At 47.7% G+C, this 23,974-nt stretch overlaps 1 protein-coding gene across 2 annotated transcripts in view; it reads right to left on the bottom strand.

Moving 5' to 3' along the window:
• The window catches only part of LOC119963412 (mitochondria-localized glutamic acid-rich protein), a 46,290-nt gene extending 29,111 nt beyond the window's left edge, over nt 1–17,179 (bottom strand). Inside the window, exons 1-3 of one of the 2 annotated variants that reach the window (XM_038792489.1) lie at nt 16,368–17,179; nt 5,426–5,529; nt 4,881–4,980 (exon numbers count right to left, since the gene is read on the bottom strand). In XM_038792489.1, coding sequence (XP_038648417.1) covers nt 4,881–4,980; nt 5,426–5,529; nt 16,368–16,458 — 295 coding nt within the window. In that variant the 5' untranslated portion in view covers nt 16,459–17,179. The remainder of the gene's footprint in view (nt 1–4,880; nt 4,981–5,425; nt 5,530–16,367) is intronic. The other variant, XM_038792488.1, reaches the window with a different exon arrangement.
• Nucleotides 17,180–23,974: the final 6,795 nt, after the last annotated feature.

Here is a 23,974-nt window from a genome sequence, read left to right as displayed (position 1 = left end):
AGCCTGTACTTCTCCACTAACTCCCCCAAACTCGCAAACCGGCCCTCCAGGAACAAATCTCCCATTACTGACAGCCCTTTATCCTCCAAACCGGTCATCCATCCTAGCCGGCTCAAATATATCGTTGTCCCTGATCAATATCATCCACGACATTCTCCACTCCACCCTATTAAAGGCTCTTTTCATCATCTTATCAGGTCATGCCTCAGCCATCTCTTTTCTGAGTATTATCCAACCCCTCAGCTTTGTCGCAATCCAATTTTCTATTGATAACCCCACAGCAAATTCAAGGTGGGATGAACTTAAGGGGTTAGATAATTTTCATAGACATAATAATCTTTACTAGTGTCACAAGCAGGCTGACATTATCACTGTCCCTTTGTCTGAGCACATGAGCAGGCTCCTGTTGGCCAGCTTGGGTTATGAAATGCAGATGACTTTGTATCGTAGAATTTACAGTTCAGAAGGAGGCCATTCGGCCCATCGAGTCTGCACCGAGATGACAGTGTCACACGAGAAGGGATCGAGTACATAGAACATAGAACAGTACAGCACAGAACAGGCCCTTCGGCCCTCGATGTTGTGCCGAGCCATGATCACCCTACTCAAACCCACGTATCCACGTAACCCAACACCCCCCCACCCCCCTCCAACCTTACTTTTTAGGACACTACGGGCAATTTAGCATGGCCAATCCACCTAACCCGCACATCTTTGGACTGTGGGAGGAAACCGGAGCACCCGGAGGAAACCCACGCACACACGGGGAGGACGTGCAGACTCCGCACAGACAGTGACCCAGCCGGGAATCGAACCTGGGACCCTGGAGCTGTGAATCATTTATGCTAACCACCATGCTACCATGCTGCCCCTAATGGGCCTATCCTCTCTGGAGTTTAGAAGATCGAGAGGCAACCTCATTGAAACACATGGGGTGGGATTATCTGTTTATAAGACTAAGTGTTGACACCAGGGCAGGATATGTGGACTACTGCAACAGCAAAACTGGATGATTGAGCAACCTTTGAGGGGCTAGCGGTACGTGGATCACTACCGATTCCAATGAGAAAAGGTGCGGCATTGACACTCAGGAGGCTGACAAGCTGCAGCCGCGTATACGCACTTCACTCCCCACATACACTTATCCCAGCCAACATGGCACTGGTTGCGCTGGAGCACGCCCATCCAGTTGATGGGTTGGCTGGGGCCAGAGGGCACCTACGGGGCTGGCCTGGGGAGACACCCATATGAACTGTGGCACTACGTTCACAGTGGGCAGTCGGCGGTGCATGCAGCTGCATGGCTTCCGTGCAGGCTGCGGCAATGGTGTTCCACGCCGGTCCACCCCGACTTATGGTCTTATACTGAGTGTCTTTAAGACAGAGATAGACAGGTTCATGATTAATAAGAGGATCAGGGGTTATGGGGATGAGAAAATATCAGCCATGACTGAATGGCGGAGCAGACCCGATGGACCGAGTGGCCTAATTCTGCTCCCATGTCATATGGTTTTTTGGACCCCACAACCCACCTCCTGGCCACCCTTCCTGTTACTCCCCCTTGCCCTGGCAGAAGCCCCCTGGCCTGCAGCACAACTATCAGCAGACTATGGCAATTCCATATCCCCTCTCTCCCTCTCAGCAGCCATAGCGCCCGTTTCACGATTTTAGAAAGCAAAAGTGAACCTTGCCGTCGGGAATTCCCCCCAGTGGAGGTGGAGAATCACAGAAGCCCCAGAGAATACCGGGTCAGGCCTTCTAATGATATGCAAAGGGCGTTTAATGTATGTGCGGAGTGTAACGCCTTGACGTTGCTGTTGAGGCACTGGAGAATTGTGACTTTGCGTAAACCCGGCATCCACCACGATTTCAGCGTTGAAGCCGATTCTCTGTCCAATCGCCTTTCCTGACTTCGGCATCAGTCAACGGAGAAGCCCACCATGGCATCCTTACAGGGCTTGATTACCCCGTACCAGCCTCCCCGAACAGGCGCCGGAATGTGGCGACTAGGGGCTTTTCACAGTAACTTCATTTGAAATCTACTTGTGACAATAAGCGATTTTCATTTCATTTCATAAGCTAGATACTGAGAGATTTTCTCGAGTTGAAGACCTAGATCATAGCTTCAAGTGTGGAGCCAGCCATTTATGGCAGAGCTGAGGAGGAACTTCTACATTCAGAGATTGTTGAAAATTTGGTATCCTCGCCCCAGAGATTATAGTTAGAGTATTGGCTGCTGCTTTTTCTCGAGCTTTTGTGATTCATACGATCATCGTGGTTTAGCTCACTGAGCTAAATCGCTGGCTTTTAAAGCAGACCAAGCAGGCCAGCAGCACGGTTCGATTCCCGTACCAGCCTCCCCAGACAGGCGCCGGAATGTGGCGACTAGGGGCTTTTCACAGTAACTTCATTCAAGCCTACTCGTGACAATAAGCGATTTTCATTTCATTTCCACCTCACTGTCTGTTTAATGTCAGCAGAGAGAGTGGTGGATGCTCAGTCGATGCATATATTCAAGTCAGAGACCACTGGTCTCTGCAGGAATGAAGGAATGTGGAGATCTGGCAAGAAAATGGAGTTGAGGTTGAGGACCAGTCATGATCTTGGCAGACACAATGGGCTGTCTGGCCCCCACTCCCACTTCTGGTGTGGGATTCTCCGGTGCGTCAGCCAGGTTTTCCTACATGGCGCTCCCTCACCGGCAGAGCAGATGATTCAGCCAGTGGAGAAATCACTCTGTTTGCCTCTAGACCTCTGCATAGTTATAGCTGACATTGAAGAATTATTAATCTTCCTCAGTTAAAAAAAACTTCTCCGATATCTACAAGCTCATGCAGGAGGTGGAAGAGGCGTCTGTAGAGGAGCTGAAAACGAAGTGGGAGGGGGAACTGGGGGAACAGATCGAAGACGGGACATGGGCTGATGCCCTGGAGAGGGTAAATTCTTCCTCCTCATGTGCGCGGCTTAGCCTCATTCAATTCAAGGTGCTGCATAGGGCCCACATGACTGGGACGAGGATGAGTAGGTTCTTTGGGGGTGAAGATAGGTGTGTCAGGTGCTCGGGGAGTCCAGCGAACCATGCCCATATGTCTGGGCATGCCCGGCACTGGAGGAAGGGGGTGGCGAGGACGGTGTCAAGGGTGGTGGGATCCAGGGTCAAGCCAGGATTGGGACTCGATCTTTGGGGTTGGGTAGAGCCGGGAGTGCAGGAGGCGAAAGAGGCCGGTGTGCTGGCCTTTGCGTCCCTAGTAGCCCGGAGAAGGATTTTGCTACAGTGGAAGGACGCGAGGCCCCCAAGCGTGGAGACCTGGATCAATGACATGGCGGGCTTCATTAAGCTAGAGAAGGTCAAATTCGCCCTGAGAGGATCGGTGCAAGGGTTCTTTAAGCGGTGGCAACCTTTCTTCGACTTTCTGGCTCAACGATAGGGTACTGGGACAGTAGCAACAGCAACCCGGGGCGGGGGGGACGGGACGATGACTATGTTTGTTTATTTTATCTAAATTTGATTTATTTAATTTTAATTTATGGTTAAGTTTTCTTGTTGGGGGGGGGGGGGGGGGGGGGAGTGTGATACATGTGATGTTACGGTTTGGGGTGTTATGGGGCAGTTAGTTGCATATTATTACTTGTTATATTTTTATATTTTCTGTAAAAAATTCCAATAAAAATTATTTTTTTAAAAACCAAAAAACTTCTCCGCAATCTTGCTATAAATTAGCAGCATCACCCAATATTTGGCATATTAATGGTTAACCCGGAGGTAACCATCTCAATGCTCATCTCCAAATTACATTTACAGATGAAACCCGTCGGTCCTGGTGCATCTACTGTGCATCCATTCTCTTATAAATTAGTCAAACATAACATTGTTCACAATGCAGCATTTGATTCTTTCTGTCAGCAAGTCAAGATGCAAGATTAAACGCCCTACTGACAATGGTGATGTCAAATCCTTTGATAATTATACTACCTTGCACAAGCATTTGCCCACGGCAGTCACAGGAAAATAGGAAATGGGAGCAGGTCTGGGAACAGACCTGTCGAGCCTGTTCGACCACTCAATTCAATTCCAGCTGACCTTGAGCTTCAATTCCATCTTCCCACCTGCTCCGCATATCCCTCGATTCCCTGAGCGACTATAAATTCCTCTAAATCTGGCCTCTTGCACATGGCCAGTATTTACTACACCAACATCCGAGCCAATACTTCCAGCTGCCTACACTCTCAGCTCTGAAATCTCTTCCCAAAATCTCTCCACCTTTAAGACAACCCTAAACATCGATCCCTTTGATCAAGCTTTTTCTCTTCTCTGGTTTAACAACCCCTTTTGTGGTGTCAAATCTCATTTGAAAAACATTTATGTGAAGCGCCTTGGGGTCTTTCATTATATTAGAGGCACTACATAGTTGCAAATTGCTGTTGTTGTTGTCATATAGGCAAGTAGTTTGTTAGCTCAGTTTATGTCACCTATGGGTTGCAGACATGTGTCAGAGATGAATTTCTCTATTTTGTCTGTCTCAGGAAGTATCATTACTCTGGAGTCAGTGTTCTGTGTACATAGGTACACAGTCTAGTGACTGGTTTGATGGGCCAGGCAATCCTTCCTTCCTCTTCCTTCCACTTGTTTCCATGAACTATAATTGAATCTTCTTTTGCAATCCACTAAACATTTTTGGGGGGGAAATTATTTGCTACCGTCAATGTTTATTTTGATGTCACATTCTCGGCCAGTTGGAACAACCCAATGTCGAGTAACACCAAAAAAGCCTAGCCCCACACCTCCAGGCGATAATTGCAACTGCCGATAACAAACTCAAGCCTATTGCAACGAGCGCATAATGAACTGGGGAGCATGTAAATTTAAAAAAAGTAACTCACTCTTTGGTTGCTGAGCTGCCCATTCACTCTTTGGCCGTTCTATTATCTGTGCAACTCTCTCATTGTACCTGGCTTTGTCCTTGTGGAGAACTTTGTACGTCTGTGTAAACACATTCCAACATTAATTTGTTATTCTGAAAAAAACAAACGTTTGTGAATTTTCCCATGTTGCTACATATAACAAAAATAGAAAATAAGTCATTTATTTTTAATCTTCTCAATCCATACACACTGCATTCCACCTGGGAGTCCAGAAAGGAAAACTGTAACTGGGTCTTTTCCAGCGCTGCCCTGGAACTGCCGAATTGGATATTCAAGACTGTGTTTTAAGTCAGCAATGTCCAAATTTACCTTCCCTTTCACTAGGGAGCAACTCACCACCACTTAATAGCTGATGTCAAACAGGGAGTTTGGCGCAATGAGAACTCTAGCTGTGAATTCACAACCCTCAAAACCAGGGAGATGGATGGCCTATTGTTCAAAGTAGAAGACTGCGATCTTAAACAGGCGAATGTGGAAATGTGTTTAATTAAACTGGTTCTTACATAAACACTTCCGCCTGCAATCACCGCACCAACTATCAGAGCGTACATCATGTTCTCGCTTGAGGAGCCTGGAGGACCACCAGAAGACATCTGGCGGATGGAGGCTGCAAAGTAATGCAAAGTCATCAGTGTAAGAAAATACAGAATCTTATGAAAGTTGAATGTTGATCTGGTCATTGTTGCTAACATTGATTGGATGGGCGGCACGGTGGCACAGTAGTTAGCATTGCTGCCTACGGCGCTGAGGACCCGGGTTCGAATCCCGGCCCTGGGTCACTGTCTGTGAGGAGTTTGCACATTCTCCCAGTGTCTGCGTGGGTTTCACCCCCACAACCCAAAGATGTGCAGGTTAGGTGGATTGGCCACGCTAAATTGCCCCTTAATTGGAAAAAATGAATTGGATATTCTACATTTTTTTTTAATGGATTGGATAATTTAACTGAAAATGTTGAAAAGCATAAACACTGACAACACTGTCTTCTGTATCTATTAGTGAATTCCCAACCGTTACGTTACATTTAATTCAACTTTATAATAATATTTCTAATACCCCATAGATCAAAGCATTTAACAATGCACTAACTCAGGCGGGTTGACATCCTGCCATAAAGCACAAAAATCAAAGTTCAAGCCTTTATTTTAATATTTCAATGCTGGGATCAATTAATTCTTGAATTGCACTCCAGTCGACTACATATTCATGTAGAGTTCAATCGGGAAGTTTTATTGGATTTGCAGGAAGTTTTCTTTTCTTCAGATATTGGTATCATGGTGGGCAGTAATGGACAGCAGACTCCATTAGCACCCGGTTTCCCTGGGTTTCTGTCGCTATGGCTTACCTTTCATTCTCACTCCACAGTATAAATATTTCCCACTTTCTCTGTTAGCTTTGAGAAAGAGTCATCGGACTCGAAACGTTAGCTCTTTTCTCTCCCTACAGATGCTACCAGATCTGCGGAGATTGTTTTCACTGCCTCTGTCTGGATGGCTGTCTCACTTCCAGGCAGGAGTCTCTTTAATGGGGGCTTCCAGGCAGGGGGCTCTCTAACGAGGGGCTTCCAGACAGGGGTCGCTCTTATGGGGGGGCTTCCAGGCAGGGTCTCTCATGAGGTGTTCTGTAATTCGGAGGTCTCTGGAGGGGTCTGTTGTGGGGGTCTCTGTAATTGGATGTTTCTACATAGAACATAGAACAGTACAGGCCCTTCGGCCCACGATGTTGTGCCGACCATCTATCCTAATCTAAGATCAACCTAACCTACACCCCTTCAATTTACTGCTGTCCATGTACCTGTCCAAGAGTCGCTTAAATGTACCGAATGACTCTGACTCCACCACCTCTGCTGGCAGTGCATTCCACACACACACCACTCTGTGTAAAGAACCTACCTCTGACATCTCCCTATACTTTCCTCCAATCACCTTAAAACTATGTCCCCTCGTGACAGCCATTTCCACCCTGGGGTAAAGTCTCTGGCTAGCCACTCTATCCATGCCTCTCATCATCTTGTACACCTCTAATCAAGTCACCTCTCTGCCTTCTGCGCTCCAGTGAGAAAAGCCCAAGCTCCCTCAACCTTTCTTCATAAGACATGCCCTCCAGTCCAGACAACATCCTGGTAAATCTCCTCTGTACCCTCTCCAAAGCATCCACATCCTTACTATAATGAGGCAACCAGAACTGGACACAATATTCAAAGTGTGGTCTAACCAGGGTTTTATAAAGCTGCAGCAAAACTCGCAGCTCTTAAACTCAATCCCCCTGTTAATGAAAGCCAACACACCATGCGCCTTCTTAACAATCCTATCAACCTGGGTGGCAACTTTGAGGGATCTATGTACGTGGACCTCAAGATCCCTCTGTTCCTCCACATTTCCAAGAATCTCGCCTTTAACCCTGTATTCAGCATTCAAATTCAATTCGACCTTCCAAAAATGAATCACTTCACATTTATCTAGATTGAACTCCATCTGCCACTTCTCAGCCCAGCTCTGCATCCTGTCAATGTCCTGTTGTAACCTAAAACAGCCCTCAACACTATCTACAACTCCTCCAACCTTCGTGTCATTGGCAAACTTACTAACCCACCCTTCCACTTCCTCATCCAAGTCATTTATAAAAACCACAAAGAGCAGAGGTCCCAGAACAGATCCCTGCGGGACACCATTGGTCACTGACCTCCAGGTGGAATACTTTCCATCCACTACCTCTCACTGTCTTCTTTCAGCCAGCCAATTCTGTATCCAGACAGCCAAATCTCCCTGTATCCCATGCACCCTAACTTTCTGAATGAGCCTACCATGGGGAACCTTCTCAAATGCCTTACTGAAATCCATATACACCACATCCACCTTCATCAATGTGTCTCGTCACGTCCTCAAAGAATTCAATGAGGCTAGTGAGGCATGACCTGCCCCTCTCAAAGCCATGTTGACTATCTTTAATCAAACTATGTTTTTCTAAATAATCATGAATCCGACCTCTCAGAATCCTTTCCAATATTTTGCTCACCACAGACGCAAGACTGATGGGTCTGTAATTCCCAGGGATTTCCCTATTCCCTTTCTTGAACAGGGGAACATTTGCCTCCTTCCAATCATCCAGTACTACTCCAGTGGAGAGTGAAGACGCAAAGATCATCGCCAACGGCGCAGCAATCTCCTCCCTCGCTTCCCATAGTAACCTCGGGTATATCCCGTAAGGCACAGGGGACTTATCTATCCTAAAGCTTTTCAAAATTTCCAGCACATTCTCCTTCTTAATATCAACCTGTTTGAGTCTATTAACCTGGTTCATGCAGTTCTCATGAGCAACAAGGTCCCTCTCTCTAGTGAATACTGAAGCAAAATATTAATTTGGGGCCTCCCCTATTTCCTCAGACTAGGCACAAGTTCTCTCCCCTATCCCTGATCGGCCCTACTCTCACTCTGATCGTCCTCTTATTTCTCATACAAGTGTTTTCCCTAATCCTTCCTGCAGGGCTTTTTCAGGCCCCTTCCGAGCTCTCCTAAATCCATTTTTGAGTTCCTTCCTGGCTACCTTGTAACCCTCTAGAACTGCACCAAATCCTTGCTTCCTCAACCTTACATAAGCTTCCTTCTTCCTCTTAACTAGAAGCTCCACTTCTATTGTCATCCAAGGCTCCTTCACCTTACCATTCCTTCCTCGTCTCAGTGGGACAAAACTATTCAGCACTTGCAGCAAGTGCTCCTTAAACAACCCCCACATTACTGTTGTGCATTTCCCCAAGAACAATTGTTCCCACTTTATGCTCCTCAGCTCCTGTCTAATGGCAGTATAATTTCCCCTCCCCCAATTAAATACCTATTAAATAAGTCTGTCCCTATCCCTCTCCATGACTATGGTAAAGGTCAAGGAGTTGTTGTCACTGTCACCAAAATGCTCTCCCACCGAGATATCTGACACCTGGCCTGGTTCGTTGCCGAGCACCAAGTCCAATATGGCCTCCCCCCTAGTCGGCGTATCTACATATTGAGTCAGATATCCTTCCTGTACACATCTGACAAAATCTATTCCATCTGAACCATTTGCAGTAAGGAGGTTGCAGTCAATATTAAGGAAGATGAGGTCACCCATGAACTCTGTTACTTCTGCACCTTTCCAAGATCTGCCGCCCAATCTGTTACTCCATCTCTCTGCTGCTATTGGGGGGGTCTATAGAAAACTCCCAATAAAGGTGACTGATCCTTTCTTGTTTCTGACTTCCACCCATACTGACTCAGTAAACAAACCCCCCCTTGACTACCTCCTTTTCTGCAGCTGTGGTGCACTCCCTAATTAACAGTGCCACTCCCCCTCCTCTTTTACCTCCCTCCCTATTCTTCTTAAAACATCTAAACCCCGGAACATCTAACAACGATTCCTGCCCCTTCGAAATCCATGTCTCCGTAATGGCCACAAAATCGTAGCTCCAAGTACTGATCCATTTTTTAAAATAAATTTAGAGTACCCAATCAATTGTTTCCCATTAAGGGGCAATTTAGCATGGCCAATCCACCTAGCCTGCACATCTTTGGGTTGTGGGGGCGAAACCCATGCAAACACAGGGAGAATGTGCAAACTCCACACGGACAGTGACCCAGAGCCGGGATCGAACCTGGGACCTCGGCGCCGTGATCCATGCTCTAAGTTCATCTCCCTTATTCCCGACACTCCTTGCATTGAAACAGACACATTTTAACCCATTCCACTGATGCAACTTTTCCCTATCAACTGCCTATCTTTCTTCTCAGACTCACTGCATACTATTTCTGCCCGTTCAACAGCTACCCACCCTATCCTCTGATCCATAGCTCTGATTCCCAAACCCCTACCAAACTAGTTTAAATCCTCCCGAACAACACTAGTAAACCTCCCACCCAGGATATTGGTGCCCCTCCAGTTTAGGTGTAATCCATCCTTCATATACGGCTCCCACATTCCCCAAAAGGTATCCCAATGATCCACATATCTGAAGCCTTCCCTCCTGCATCAGCCCTGTAGCCACATGTACAGCTGCACTCGCTCTCTGTTCCTTGCCTCACTTGCATGTGGCACTGGTAGGAATCCTGAGATCACTACACTGCTTGTCCTGCTCTTTAGCTTCCAACCTAACTCCCTAAAATCACTTTTTAAGATCCTCATCCCTTTTCTTAGCTATGTCGTTGGTGCCTATGTACACCACAACTTCTGGTTGCTCCCCCTCCCCCTTAGGAATCCTGTTGACTCGATCCGAGACATCCCTTACCCTGACACCCCGGAAGCAACATACCTTCTGGGAGTCTCTTTCGGAGTCTCTTTCGCGACTACAGGATCTCCTATCTGTTCTCCTAACCATTGAGTCTCCTATCACTATTGCTTTTCTATTCTCTCCGCTTCCCTTCTGAGCCACAGAGCCAGGCTCAGTGCCAGAGACCGAGAGTCCCTAATATTGACTGGAACCTCCTTACTACAAATGGTTTGAATGAAGCAGATTTTGTCAGATGTGTAGAGGAAGGTTTCCTGACTCAATATGTAGACAGGACGACTAAAGGGGAGGCCATATTGGATTTGGTGCTTGACAATGAACCAGGCCAGGTGTCAGATGTCTCTGGTAGGAGTCTCTGTAATTGGGGGGGGGGAAGAGATTTCTGGTGTGGGGGGGTCTCTGTAATGGGGGGGGGGGTCAGGTTTGCTCTCTGTAATTGGGGGCTTCTGGCAGGTCTCTGGGTGGGGGAGGGGTACTAAAGGGGTCTGGTGGGGGTGGGGTTGGCAGGATTTGCATGGTGGGGGGACGGGAAGGTTGACCCACCAATGGACTTTCTTAACTCCCTTAAAGAGTTGGAACCATGGCCCACCATGAGGCCCACCACATCAGGGCAGGGCTTATAAATGCCTGCACCAATTGTCACGCTGATGAGTCCCGGCCCAGAGGACTGGAAATTGGCTTGGCGGATATGTGGCCAGCCCATTAATAGGATGCAAGTGGGTCAAATTATCCTCATGCTGAGGCAGGGCGCAAATCTTGATGCCAGTGGGAGACCAGAGCATGGGAACGGGATCAGCGCTCAACCCTAATTCCATTATGCCCACATTGGATTCTCCACTGCATCGAGAATTCCACTACCGCTGATCCATTCCATGACCCAATAACTCCATGGACCTGATTTACGTGATGTCGGGAAGAGTGCTGAGCTTCATCAGAACAGTGCAGCAGGCCGCGGACTGAGCTGTCTGTAGTATAAGAGTGCTCAGCAGAGCAAGAATTAATGTGGGACTGCGGAAACAGCAACACTCACATTATGTCGGGAGTCACAGGATAGGACCGCACGGTGACACAGTGGTTTGCTGCCTCACAGCGCCAGGGACCCGGGTTCAATTCTGGCCTCAGGTGACTGTGTGGAGTTTGCACTTTTTCCCACTGTCTGCGTGGGTTTCCTCCGGGTGCTCCAGTTTCCTCCCACAATCCAAAGATGTGCAGGTTAGGTGGATTGGCCATGTTAAATTGCCCCTCAGTGTCAAACAATATGCAGGTTAAGTCGGTTATGGGGATAGGGCAGGGGAGTGGGCCTAGGTAGGGTGCTCCTTTGAAGGATTGGTGCTGACTTGATGGGCTGAATGGCTTCCTTATATGATTCTATATGGTGATAAACTGTGAGTACAAGAGTAGTCTGGTGGAAGGCAGTATGAGGGCAACACCAAATCTTGGCGATTTATATAGTATGAGTTGTTGGTAATTTGTTTAATGTAACCACACCAGCCTCCAGACCTCTTTGCAACATGATGGCAGTGAAGGAATGAACCCATAACCTCAAAGAAGCTGGAGAAGGGCCCCAGAATCTTAAACTGTGAAAAATTAAACTTGCTGCTGTCTGACCTGTGAAAAGTGTGACAGCACCAAAGAAGCTCCATTGCAGATGTGGAGGCTGAAGGGCAGAATAGAAATCCAATGTCCATGTGAAGGACTCGTACCCAAGCATGTGGAGGTCCATTGCCAATCCTGATCAAAAGCAAATTCAAAGGACCTGGCCAGATCACAAAAGGGTGAGCAAGGGCCAAATCTGATCAAATGCAGAGTCAAAGGATATAGTGGGATCACAAAAAGGAGAAACAAAATTCAGGGAAAATACCATTGTCAGAGCTGATTGACCACAGAGTCAATAGACGTTGCCAGATCACAAAAGGAGGAGCAAAAGCCAAACCTGCTCGAATGCAGAATCCACAGACCTTCCAGATTACCAAAAGGGTGAGCGAAATTCACTTTAAGGCTAAATTAACCTTTAAAAAATAATCGGGGCACTAATTGGGCAGAGCAAATGGATTGTCTAACCTGGACAGCAGGAAGAACACTGCTACCGGGGTCTGAAGTTGGTGCCGTACCACGTGGCAGTCGAGCTCAAATATGGGTAGAAAATTCCAATCAGGAGGCAGAGCAAATTATAATCATTGTTTTCAAACCCATTTCCCAAGCTCAGAGAAGCAAATCACTGGCCCAGTTTTGAAAAAAAGGTTCCAAGATTGCAATGGGATCCCACTGAAACTCAACAAGCATGGAAAGAAGAGGGAAAAATGGTTACTGTAGCGTCATCTTGAAAAGAAAATAAACCTCTACTCCCCTGTTCTGAAAATAGCCATGGATAGTAAATTAAAACTAACAGACCAATTTGAACTCATGCAAGAGCCAAACCAGATGCATAATTGAGCATCATGGAGAAGAACATTTTTCGAATCCAGGAATACATCAGTATTAAGTAGGAGATAAAGTGGAAGTGCAAGTTAATACATTATTGTACTCATTTGGTGAATGTGCCAAAAATGTAATTATAAGACAAGGTATGGATGAATCCTCAACCACATTTGATTTGGTATTAAAAGCCTTTTACCAGTTGGAGTTTTAAACTCAAGTTGTAGAGAGTGCAGACCTTAAAAAAAGGTCTAGAACAAAACTCAATAAAGCACCAAAAGATCAAGCAGACCCCAGGACGTGGGACACAATACCTAAGCAAAATTCAAGATGGTTTCAAACCGTGTCAGGACAATGAACTGTACGATTCCAAGAGTCCAGTGCAGAGGAAAGAAGAGGCTTAAAAATTATGTTTTTTTTAAAGTATTGACACATTGGCACCTGCTGTTGAAGTTTGTTTAATGTGGAGTTAGCAGATGCCTTTGAATGAAGGAAAGTTATCTGATGTAAGCCAAGAGAAACAAAACACACAAAAGATGAAGCTATTTCACAGGAAAATGTTTGTATGAAAGTTGAGTTGTAAAAACTCAAACAGTTGAGGCCAAAACATTGCATGTTTTTAAGAAGCAGTTAGATATAGCAGATGGGGTGGAAGGTATTAAAGGATATGGTGGGAAAGCGGGATTAGGCTAGAGTTGGATGATCAGCCATTATCATAATGAATGGCAGAGCAGGCTCAAAGGGCCAAATGGCCTCCTCCTGCTCCTATTTTCTATGTTTCTAGGAATGGAAAAGATTTTTCCATGATGCGAGTGGATACTGAAGCCACGAGCAGCACTTCCAGAAGGTATTTGATAAGGTGTCGCACAAAAGGTTAATATGTAGGGTAAGATAACATGGGGTTAGGGGTAATTTATTAGCTTGGATAGAAGACTGGCTTTTTTTTTCTTTATAAATTTAGAGTACCCAATTAATTTTTTCCAATTAAGGGGCAATTTAGCGTGTTCAATCCACCTACCTTGCACACGGGGAGAATGTGCAAACTCCACACGGGCAGTGACCCAGAGCCGGGATCGAACCTGGGACCTCAGCGCCGTGAGACTGCAGTGCTAACCCACTGAGCCACCGTGCTGCCCGATAGAAGACTGGCTTAACAACAGTAGGCAGAGAATTGGAATAAATGGGTCCTTTTCTAATTGGTAAGCTGTAACTAGTGGGGTGCCACAGGGCTCGGTCCTCGAGTCCCAACTATTTGCAATATATATTAATGGCTTGGATACAGGAATAGAAGCTACTATAAATTTTCAGATGACACTAAAATAGGTAGGATAGCAAGTTGCAATGAGGAAATAAGGAGCTTCCAAATGGAACTGGATAGCTTAGGTGCCTGGGCAAAGATTTGAAGTGCAAGCTCCACACAGTCACCCCAGGCTCAAATTGAACCTGGGTCCCTGGAGCGGAGGCAGCAGTGCTAACCACTGTGTCACCGTGCTGCCCCAACTAGTCGGAGAGGAAGGCATTCTAGAACGAGAGGTCATAGTTTTAGGATAAGAGCTAGCAGATTTAAAACCGAGATGAGGAAAAATCATTTCTTTCAAACGGTCGTGAATCTGTGGAATTCACTACTCCAGAGTCTGGTGGATGCTGGGACATTGAGTAAAGTTAAGGAAGAGATTATTAATTAGTAATGGGTTGAAGGGTTATGGAGAATGGGCAGGATGGTGGAGATGAGGCTGAGAGGATATCAGCCACGATCATATTGGGCTCAAGGGGCTGAATTGTCTAATCCTGCTCCTAGTTCTTATGTTCTTAGCACGATAACAGAACTGAAACAAGGTAAGACTTTATTGGAGACAGACGTGGCCAACAGGGAGGTCAGAATCAAGGACAAAGCTCTGCTACAGACAGAGAAAGAAAATGCAGAAGTAGGATTGGAAAATGTAAATTTGATGCTGCAGACAGATCATGGAACTTGAAGGAAAAGCACTGAATGCCTCAAACTTACTAAGCATCATTGAGATGTAGGAAAACAACATAGCTGAAATTAACATCAAAAACCTAGAATGTGAAGAAAAACGTGAACATTTTCAAGAGAAAGCTCTCACAAAGGAGTGTGTAGCGTCTCAGAAACGATTAGCAGAAGCAAAATTGAAGAATGCAAGCTTGAAAGACCGCCAAGAGAATTCAGGTTCTGCTAAGGAAAAACTGTTCAATGTAGAGAACCTACTCAGACAGATCATTCTGTACATGAAAAGAAAATACACAATAGGGCAAACATAAAATACACAACGGGTGTAGAAATACAATATGGTGGCATGGTGGCACAGTGGTTAGCACTGTCACTTCACAGCGCCATGGTCTCAGGTTCGATTCCCACTTGGGTCACTGTCTGTGCGGAGTCTGCACGTTCTTCCTGTGTCTGTGCGGATTTCCTCCCACAAGTTCCAAAAGACGTGCTGTTAAGTGAATTGGACATTCTGAATACTCCCTCTATGTACACGAACAGGCGCCGGAATGTGGCGACGAGGGACTTTTCACAGTAACTTCATTGCAGTGTTAATGAAAGCCTACTTGTGACAATAAAGATTATTAAAATATTATTAATTAGGTATATTGGACTTCTTTTGGGTTTGTTAGGCAAGATGATACTGGGATAAAAGCAAAATAGTGATGCTGGTGGTAAACATTTCCTCTGCCGATGAGTCACATTAACTCTGTTTCTCTACCGATGCTGCCAGACCTGCTGAGTTTATCCAGCATTTTCTGGTTTTATTTCAGATCATATTGGGCTGCTAGACTTTGGGTTTTCTAGACTAGAAAAGGCTTCCGGCACCTCTCACATGAGGCAGGCAACACATGGTTTCCCCTAGCTTGTTGTCCCTGGATCCGGTCGCTAGCCAGTAGCTCCAATAGCACTTTGGGCTAGTGTTTCAATTTCTGGCAGTCAGGGAGAGAGAGAGAGAGAGAGAGAGAAAGGGGGCAAGGACACCTGGCACAGAGAGAGTCATCTCTAAAATAAACACAGCTACGGTCTGCCGTTTGTTTATCCACCTCTCTTCAATTTACTATCAAATCAATCATTGGCAAGGCAGGACAATTAACTTAACAGTAACACCCATTCATTCAGCCCCTACCCCAGTGACAATCTGATCACTTTTCCATGCCTTCCCGGGCGACCTAACGAAATGATGGAACTTTAGGAGGTTTTCAAACCGGTTGCTGGATTGACAGGGAGGGAGGGAGGGAGGGAGGGGAATGGGTGGAAATGTCCTGCTCTCTGGCGCTGATTCAGCAAAGCATCTCCATGTGCCCGGGGCTGAATGCTTTCATAACAAGCTTTAAACACACACACGCGAGTTTTATCCGTTCTGACACAAAACCGGATATTAAAAGCCGTCCACCGCTATATTGCTCCAAAAGGCATCGCTTTGAGAATAAGGATCAGCCTTTTTGAAATGGAGCGTGTGACCTTGGCTGTATTTCTCTGTAGGACAACGAGTTCACTGCAGCTTTACTCCCATTCAACACACTGACCCCCATGGCTGTGCATTACTTATCCCCCCAAAATCTTCTGTTCCTTTAAAACTAATGGTACATGGCTAATTGCTGAAATATTGATATTTTACAGAGATGCTGTGATGATACAATCATTATTTATTAAACTTGCAACCCACCATCAACAGCACCGAGTGAAACCTCTGACAGCTCCTCCACTGCTATTATTTAGAACAAATAAATAAACCTACGCTTTTAGAGTTATTCAGACAAGCAGCAGCACTCACCATTTCTGTACACGTTCCTGATGAACCGTGAGGAGGACGGGACCCTTGTCAAGGGCACCAGGTTGTGCCAGGCGGTCCTGCAGAGGTACATTGTGACAATGCTGGTGGATTTGGGGTAGTGAATGGAGAGGGTGCTTGCAACACTCGGCGCTGTGCTGGTTCAGAGCAGGAGATCCCGGGCTCTTTCCCTCCCTCTCTCTCCCCCTCGCCACCTCTGCCTGATCCAACCTCTCGCAGCGTCACGTCCAGCGCCAGCGGAAGAGTGTGTGTAGGCAGCGCAGCCTCAGAGGTCGCTCCTACTGTGTGGCTGCTCCTGCATGAACACACACAAAACAACCCGAATTGTTATTAAACAGCCGAGCACAATGTCCCAAAGCTGCAGTGTGCTGTAACCACATCAGCTCTCCAATGGCAAACCGCACAACATAACACATTGTAGACACCGAGTTCCAGCACTTCGTGTGTTGGGATATTTTGGGAAGCTCAACTGGAGAAGCACATGACACTTCTTTGACTTAAAATTGTGCCGATTCTATCACCGCAATCCTCCCCCCGAATCCAAATGGGTAGGACCTGCGAATATGTTACTGTCCTCTGTGAAGCCTTGTGTCGAGCCTTTTTGTATCAATTTGCCTATTTAAATTGCTGATGCTGTCAGATCTTGGTGGCTTAATTTACAATTCACCTGCCAGTCCAAATCAGCTCCCGCCTCACAAAATTCAGACAGGACTAACTAACCCTGCAAGTAAGAAAATGAGCAGGAATAGGACAGGTGCCTGTCACATTCCTGTGGGGAAACTGGCATGGTGAGAGGCTCTTTAGCCACTGGGTGGGGGGAGGTTCGCAGCCAAGGACAGTGCTATTGACACCCAGCAGCCAGACATTCACTTCCGGGCGGGAATTAAAAGGCATTAATAGGTTGACTGAAGTTTGCCCCTCCTTTGGCCAGGAATAGTGAGCCCCAGCTCAGGTTTAGCTGACTTAATGGCCATCTGTGTTTCCTTTCTTGCATAAACTGTCTGAATTAGTGCAAAGCAAACCAGCACTTTCCCGTCTGTTTTTTGTGTGAAATTGAAGTCATTTTTGTTTTTGACTTATAAAGTGGAGGCATTAATTATTTAACGTTTTCAATTAACTCACATCAGCATCAAGGGAAATGAAGTCACGGCCACCCCACCACCATATCAATTTTTTTGATTTGTTAGAAGGGGCTTTCCACAGTAACTTCATTGCACTGTTGATGTAAGCCTACTTGTGACAATAAAGATTATGATAAAATGGGGACATTAAAATCTTCTTATTCATGTTCTCAGAACCACGGTGATATTAAAAAATTCACAGTGTAATGCAATATACTCATTTTATGCTGATTGATCATTTTTAATACAGACAATGTCACTAGTTAATCTAACCAGGAACTTGAACACAGAATCCAAACCACATTATTTGAAATTTCACGTAAGATTCATTGATCTGGGTGTATAGCGCCGAGTCGACAAATTCTATCTTTCTCCAGGGACCCTGCAATTTAAAGGACAGCCCATTATCTGAAATGGATTGTTCACATTGTAAAATAAACTGATGTAGGAGCTACGCTTATTATTATTATTCCAAATAAACCTGTCCTGTTGGACTTTACCCTGGTGTTGCAAGACTTCCTACTGTGCCACCCGAGTCCAAAGCCAATGTCCAATCTCCACATCATTGTTAAATGACTCGGTAAACCCAGCTACATGCCCAATGATGAAATCTCCCAAGTCTGTGCTGTTGATTGGCCTCCGGACAGGCAGTGGTCGGAATGCCATAATTGGCCTCAGTGCCTCTTATGGAGGGAAGAAAGAAATATCAGCCAGTCACTTCTACGGAAATGTGTAGACATCGGGTAAATGTGGGGTCAGATTCAGCTGCGCTGGTGACAGAATGAAACTCACCACATTGTCTCAAAGTCCTGGATGTTGTCATGAGAAGGCGCCAGCAGGGCATCGGGCTATTCAGCTGCGCAAACGTGCATGAGGCAAAGAGGAGAAATTGGAAGGGAGAAATTTAAAGCAAACTTGCAAGATGGTCCACATGACAAAAAGGAAGAAACTTGGAATAAAGAGCCTCAGCTACAATAATTCTCAGTTTTAAGAATCTTGTGGATATAGTCGTTTCAGAGCATGTAACAATAAACATCAGAGACCTGCAGCCATATGAAGTCCAGTTCCAAGAGAGAAAACGTTGGCATGTTCTTCACCCAGTAATAACTGATACCTAAGGTTAATAAAAAATCCTGCTTAAGTCACTAAAACCGATATATGCATTACTGGGAGCAGTCCTAAACCATATGTCCTCTGCTGCATTGGGTAACCTGGCTCCACCAACCTTGTGAGGTTGAGATTGTGCAGGGCCCCCCAACTCCCAGCCACCTGGACACCTAGGTACCTGAAGCTCTTCCCTGCCTGCTTCAGTGGGAGCCTACCAATCCCCTCCTCCTGATCCCCCGGATGTACAACGAACAACTCGCTCTTGCCCAGGTTCAACTTATACCCAGAGAAACCCCCGAATTCACTAAGAATCCTCATCACCTCCGGCATCCCCCCCACCGGGTCGGCCACATACAGCAACAGGTCGTCCGCATAAAGCAACACTCGATGCTCCTCCCCACCCCGCACCAGGCCCCTCCAGTTCCCTGACTCCCTCAATGCCCATGGCCAGGGGCTCAATCACCAACGCGAAGAGCAAGGGGGACAGGGGGCACCCCTGTCTCGTCCCCTGGTACAGCCAAAAGTACTCCGACCTCCTATTTGTGGCTACACTCGCCATCGGGGCCTCGTAGAGCAGCCTCACCCAACGGATAAACCCCTCCCCAAACCCAAACCTCTCCAACACCTCCCACAGATACTCCCACTCAACTCTATCAAAGGCCTTCTCCGCATCCAATGCCACCACTATCTCCGCCTCCCCTTCCACAGCCGGCATCATAATAACGTTGAGGAGCCTTCGCACAATCGTATTCAACTGCCTTCCCTTCACAAACCCCATCTGGTCCTCATGAATGACCCCGGGCACGCAATCCTCTATTCTTGTGGCTAGGATCTTTGCCAGCAGCTTGGCGTCGACATTTAGCAGCGAGATCAGCCTATATGACCCGCACTGCAGAGGGTCCTTGTCCCGCTTCAGGATCAAGGATATCAGCGCCCGTGACATAGTTGGGGGCAAAGCCTCCCCCCCTCCCTTGCCTCGTTAAAGGTCCGGACCAACAGGGGGCCCAACAGGTCCACATACCTTTTATAAGATTCCGCCGGAAACCCATCCGGCCCCGGCGCCTTCCCCGACTGCATGCTCCCTATCCCTTTAACCACCTTCTCCAGCTCGATCGGCGCCCCCAGTCCTTCCACCTGCTCCTCCTCCACCCTTGGAAATCGCAGCTTGTCCAAGAAGCGCCCCATTCCACCCCCCTCCACCGGGGGTTCCGACCGGTACAGTTCCCCATAGAAGTCCCTGAAGACCCCATTAACATCTACCCCCCTCCGCACCACCTTCCCAGCTCTATCCATCACTCCCCCAATCTCCCTGGCCGCGTCCCGCTTTCGGAGCTGTTGTGCCAGCATCCTGCTCGCCTTCTCCCCATACTCATACACCCCCCCCTGTGCTTTCCTCCACTGAGCTTCCGCCTTTCTGGTAGTCAATAGGTCGAACCTGGCCTGAAGGCTACGCCTCTCCCCCAGCAATCCCTCCTCTGGAGCCTCCGCATATCTCCTATCCACCCTCACCATCTCCCCTATCAGTCTCTCCTTCTCCCTCTGCTCCCCCCTCTCCCTATGGGTTCGGCGGAGAGGAGCTTTAGGTACCTGGGAGTCCAGGTGGCCAGGGGCTGGGGGGCCCTACACAAACTTAACCTTACAAGGCTGGTGGAGCAAATGGAGGAGGAGGTTAAAAGATGGGACATGTTGCCGCTGTCGCTGGCGGGCAGGGTGCAGTCAGGCAAGATGACGGTGCTCCCGAGGTTTTTGTTCCTGTTCCAGTGCCTCCCCATCCTTATCCTGAAGGCCATTTTTAGGAGGGTCAACAGGAGTATTACGGGATTTGTATGGGCGCACGGGACCCCGAGGGTGAGTAGAGTGTTTTTGGAACGGGGCAGGGATAGGGGGTGCTGGCGCTGCCCAACCTCTGTGGGTACTATTGGTCTGCCAATGCAGCGATGGTGCGTAAGTGGGTAATGGACGGGGAATGGGCAGCATGGAAGAGGATGGAGATGGCGTCATCTGTGGACACGAGCTTGGAGGCGCTTGTAACAACACCGTTGCCGCTCCCTCCAACAAGGTATACCACGAGCCCGGTGGTGGCGGCTACCCTCATAATTTGGGGGCAATGGCGACGGCACAGGGGGGGAGGTGGGGGTCCCGATGTGGTCCTCGATACAGGGGAACCACCGGTTTGTTCCAGGGAGAATCGATGGCGGGTTCCTGAGTTAGCACAGGGCAGGTGTTAGGAGGTTGAGGGACCTGTTTGTAGATGGGAAGTTTGCGAGCCTAGGTGAGTTAGAGGAGAATTTCGGGCTCCCCTCAGGGAACATTTTTAGGTACATGCAGGTAAGGGCGTTTGCCAGGCGGCAGGTGGTGGGGTTCCCTCTGTTGCCCCCACATGGGGTCCAGGACAGGGTGCTTTCGGGGGTGTGGGTTGGAGGGGGGAGGATTTCGGACATATACCAAGTGATGCAGGAGGTAGACGAGGCCTCGATGGAGGAGCTGAAGGCTAAATGGGAAGAGGAGCTGGGTGAGGAGATTGAGGAGGGGACGTGGGCGCAGTGGCGTGCAGAGGTCTGGTGATGCCCGGGGCAAATCTTGATTGTATGCCCCATAGACTCAAGTAGCACCAAACCCCCCCCCCCCCACTTTATGCGCATGGCAATAGCACTTGTCTTAAAGCAAGGTCAGTCCTGCATTGTGTCATTATAGTTCCTCCGAGGCCACACTTTTGAATGCATTTCACAACGCTCTCACTGGGGCCAAGGGACAGCAAAATCCTTCAGGCAGTTACACCGGCAAACGCGTTTCCTTGTGACATGGATAACTGCACAAAATCAATTTGGTCAGAGACCGTGTAACTTTTATTAAAACCTAACCCCATATTAAGAAGCAATAAAATGCTCGAAGCCCGGCCCCCTTTTCTCTCTGTCTGTATAGAAGAAAACCAGTGATGAAAGTGAAGATATTTGTTTGCAGTGATTAATCTCCTCCCTCCCCACTCTTCCAGAAACATTGCAAAGCAAACCACCAAGGCAGCTGTGGGTGAAAGCAACCTGATTAGGCTGACAGGAAATTAAATGGAGGGATGGTGGATTACAAACTCTTCCCCGTCTAGCTCTTCATGACTTGCAAATGGAAAATGGAAATTGAAAGGCCGAAAACAAGCAGCGACATGCCAAACAATTCCAACAAGTACCGAGTGCAACTTTTATTTTTCATTAGTGGATGTCAGTCTTCTGCCATCCTGTGACCTTCACCCATTATTTGTTTCACGTTGATTGTATATTGGGAGCAAAATAATTGGGGAGGGATACATGACCTGTGGCTGTGGCTTCACGGTCCTGGTGTGGACAAACTCAAATACATCTCCAGCTGGAAACTCCAGGAAGGAGAAACTTGCGGGCCTGGGGGGTGGGGGGTGGATGGACAGGGGCTCTGATGTGATGCCTCCCAAGGCAACTAGCTAGTACCTGATGCCCAGACCCAAACGTAAGAACTATATTGGTGCATTATAGAAGATCACCCCCTCCCCTCCACGTGGATGAGGTTAGATGGAGGATGATTTGGGAGGGGGTAGGGGTGGTTCAATGCAGTGCCCCTGAGGAATGCCAAACCCTCCCTCTTTTCCCCGCCCCCACACCTGGGGTAAACACAGAACCTAAACCGCACTGTAAATCTGTGCCAGTGCACAGGGGGGTCAAATAGCTCTGGAACAAAGGGCAGGATGAAGAGAATGTGAGAGAGAGTGAGGAGAAAGGGGGAGAGAGGAGAAAAGGGGAGGGAGGAGAAAGAGGCCCAGGGGGTGGGGAGGCAGAATTAATCCAAATTCCTGCTTATTTCCTCAGACTCTTCAAAAGGTTGTTTCTCCCCAGGATTAGAAAAGGTGCCTTTATAATTCACAGCGCAGAACCCTGCCCCTCCTCCTCTTCCACACTCACTCTCTCTCCCTCCCTCCCAGCCCCGGACCTTCCAACAGGATGGTTCAAACATCCAACAACAGTTAAAACTCTCCAAGCCCCGGGCTCAGCGATGGGCACATTCTGGCCAAAAGATGATTAGGACAAAATTCACAACCCCCAGGTTAAAGGAGAGAGAGAGGGAGGGGAGGCATGCGGCCGGGGAGAGAGAGAGAGAGAGGGAAAGTGAGTGAGAGAGAGAGGGAAAGTGAGAGAGAGGAGAGGGAGAAATGCACAGAAACGGACGCAAAAAAGTTTCCAAAACTTTGCCAAAAGTTTTTCCCTCTCTCTCCGCGCTTTTCTCCTGTTGTTGTGAAACTGACCTGAAATCGCAGAGGCTGAAGCAGAAATAGACAAATCCAGACACATCTCCCACCCCGGGATCCCAGCATTTCCCTCTGCATTCTAACCAGGCAATATTCCTGGGTTTAGGCAGATTGCAATATACTCACCAAAGCCCTGCTCTCAGCCAGAGGACGGATGGGACTCCCTCTCTCTGTCTCTCTCTCTCTGTCTGTCCCCACAATCTCCCCCTCTCTCTCTCTCTCTCTCAAACAAAGACAAGGCAGCTGGGAGGAAGGGGAGCCTTGAGGAAGATCTGCTGATGCCCCCATCCAATGGATGCCCGGGGCCAACGCACCGTCGGCCCCCCCCCCCCTCTGCACGCCGCTGACCGTGTCAGATGTAGCGATGAACTCATTTCGGTTAAATTGAGACTACATGTTGATGCAACTTCGAACACGCCAGCAGAAAGTGACAAACTGTTTTCGCACAAAGTGAAACTGACAGGTAATTATGACGTGAAGATGCCGGCGTTGGACTAGGCTGAGCACTGCTGAGGAAGGAGCAGTGCTCCAAAAGCTAGTGATTTGAAACAAAGGACTTTAACCTGATGTTGTAAGACTTCTTACTGACAAGTAATTGACAGGGGCCCGGGTTCGGGGTAACTGCTTTCTATAAGATTAGGATCGTTCCATTTACTAGGGAATTTGAACTGCTGGTCCAGTTTAAACAGGACATAAATCGTCGTGTCTGCTCTCTTATTTGTGTCTCTTTGTTTCTCTGTAATTTCTCAGTTCCTGTTCTGTTTCTACCCATTCCCCTCTGTTCCTCCACAGGTACTATTTAGCTGGAGTCAAGCCCTGTGAGCAGGGGGACAGCTGAGGAGCAGTGACAGTGGGCCTAAGGTCCACGAGGGGTTAACCCACATCAGTATCGCCTGTGGGCGGATGCTCTGGAAAGAGTGAACTCCTCCTCTTCATGTGCAAGGCTTAGCCTCATACAGTTCAAGGTGCTACATAGGGCTCATATGACCGGGACGAGGATGAATAGGTTCTTTGGGGGTGAAAACAGGTGTACTAGGTGCTCAGGGAGCCCAGCGAACCATGCCCATGTGTTCTGGGCATGCCCAGCGCTGGGG

Source organism: Scyliorhinus canicula, chromosome 3 (genome assembly GCF_902713615.1).
Source record: "Scyliorhinus canicula chromosome 3, sScyCan1.1, whole genome shotgun sequence".
NCBI classification, from domain to species: Eukaryota; Metazoa; Chordata; class Chondrichthyes; order Carcharhiniformes; family Scyliorhinidae; genus Scyliorhinus; species Scyliorhinus canicula.
The sequence above is the reverse complement of the archived record's forward strand: the minus strand, read 5'-3'. Positions and strand labels throughout refer to the sequence as shown.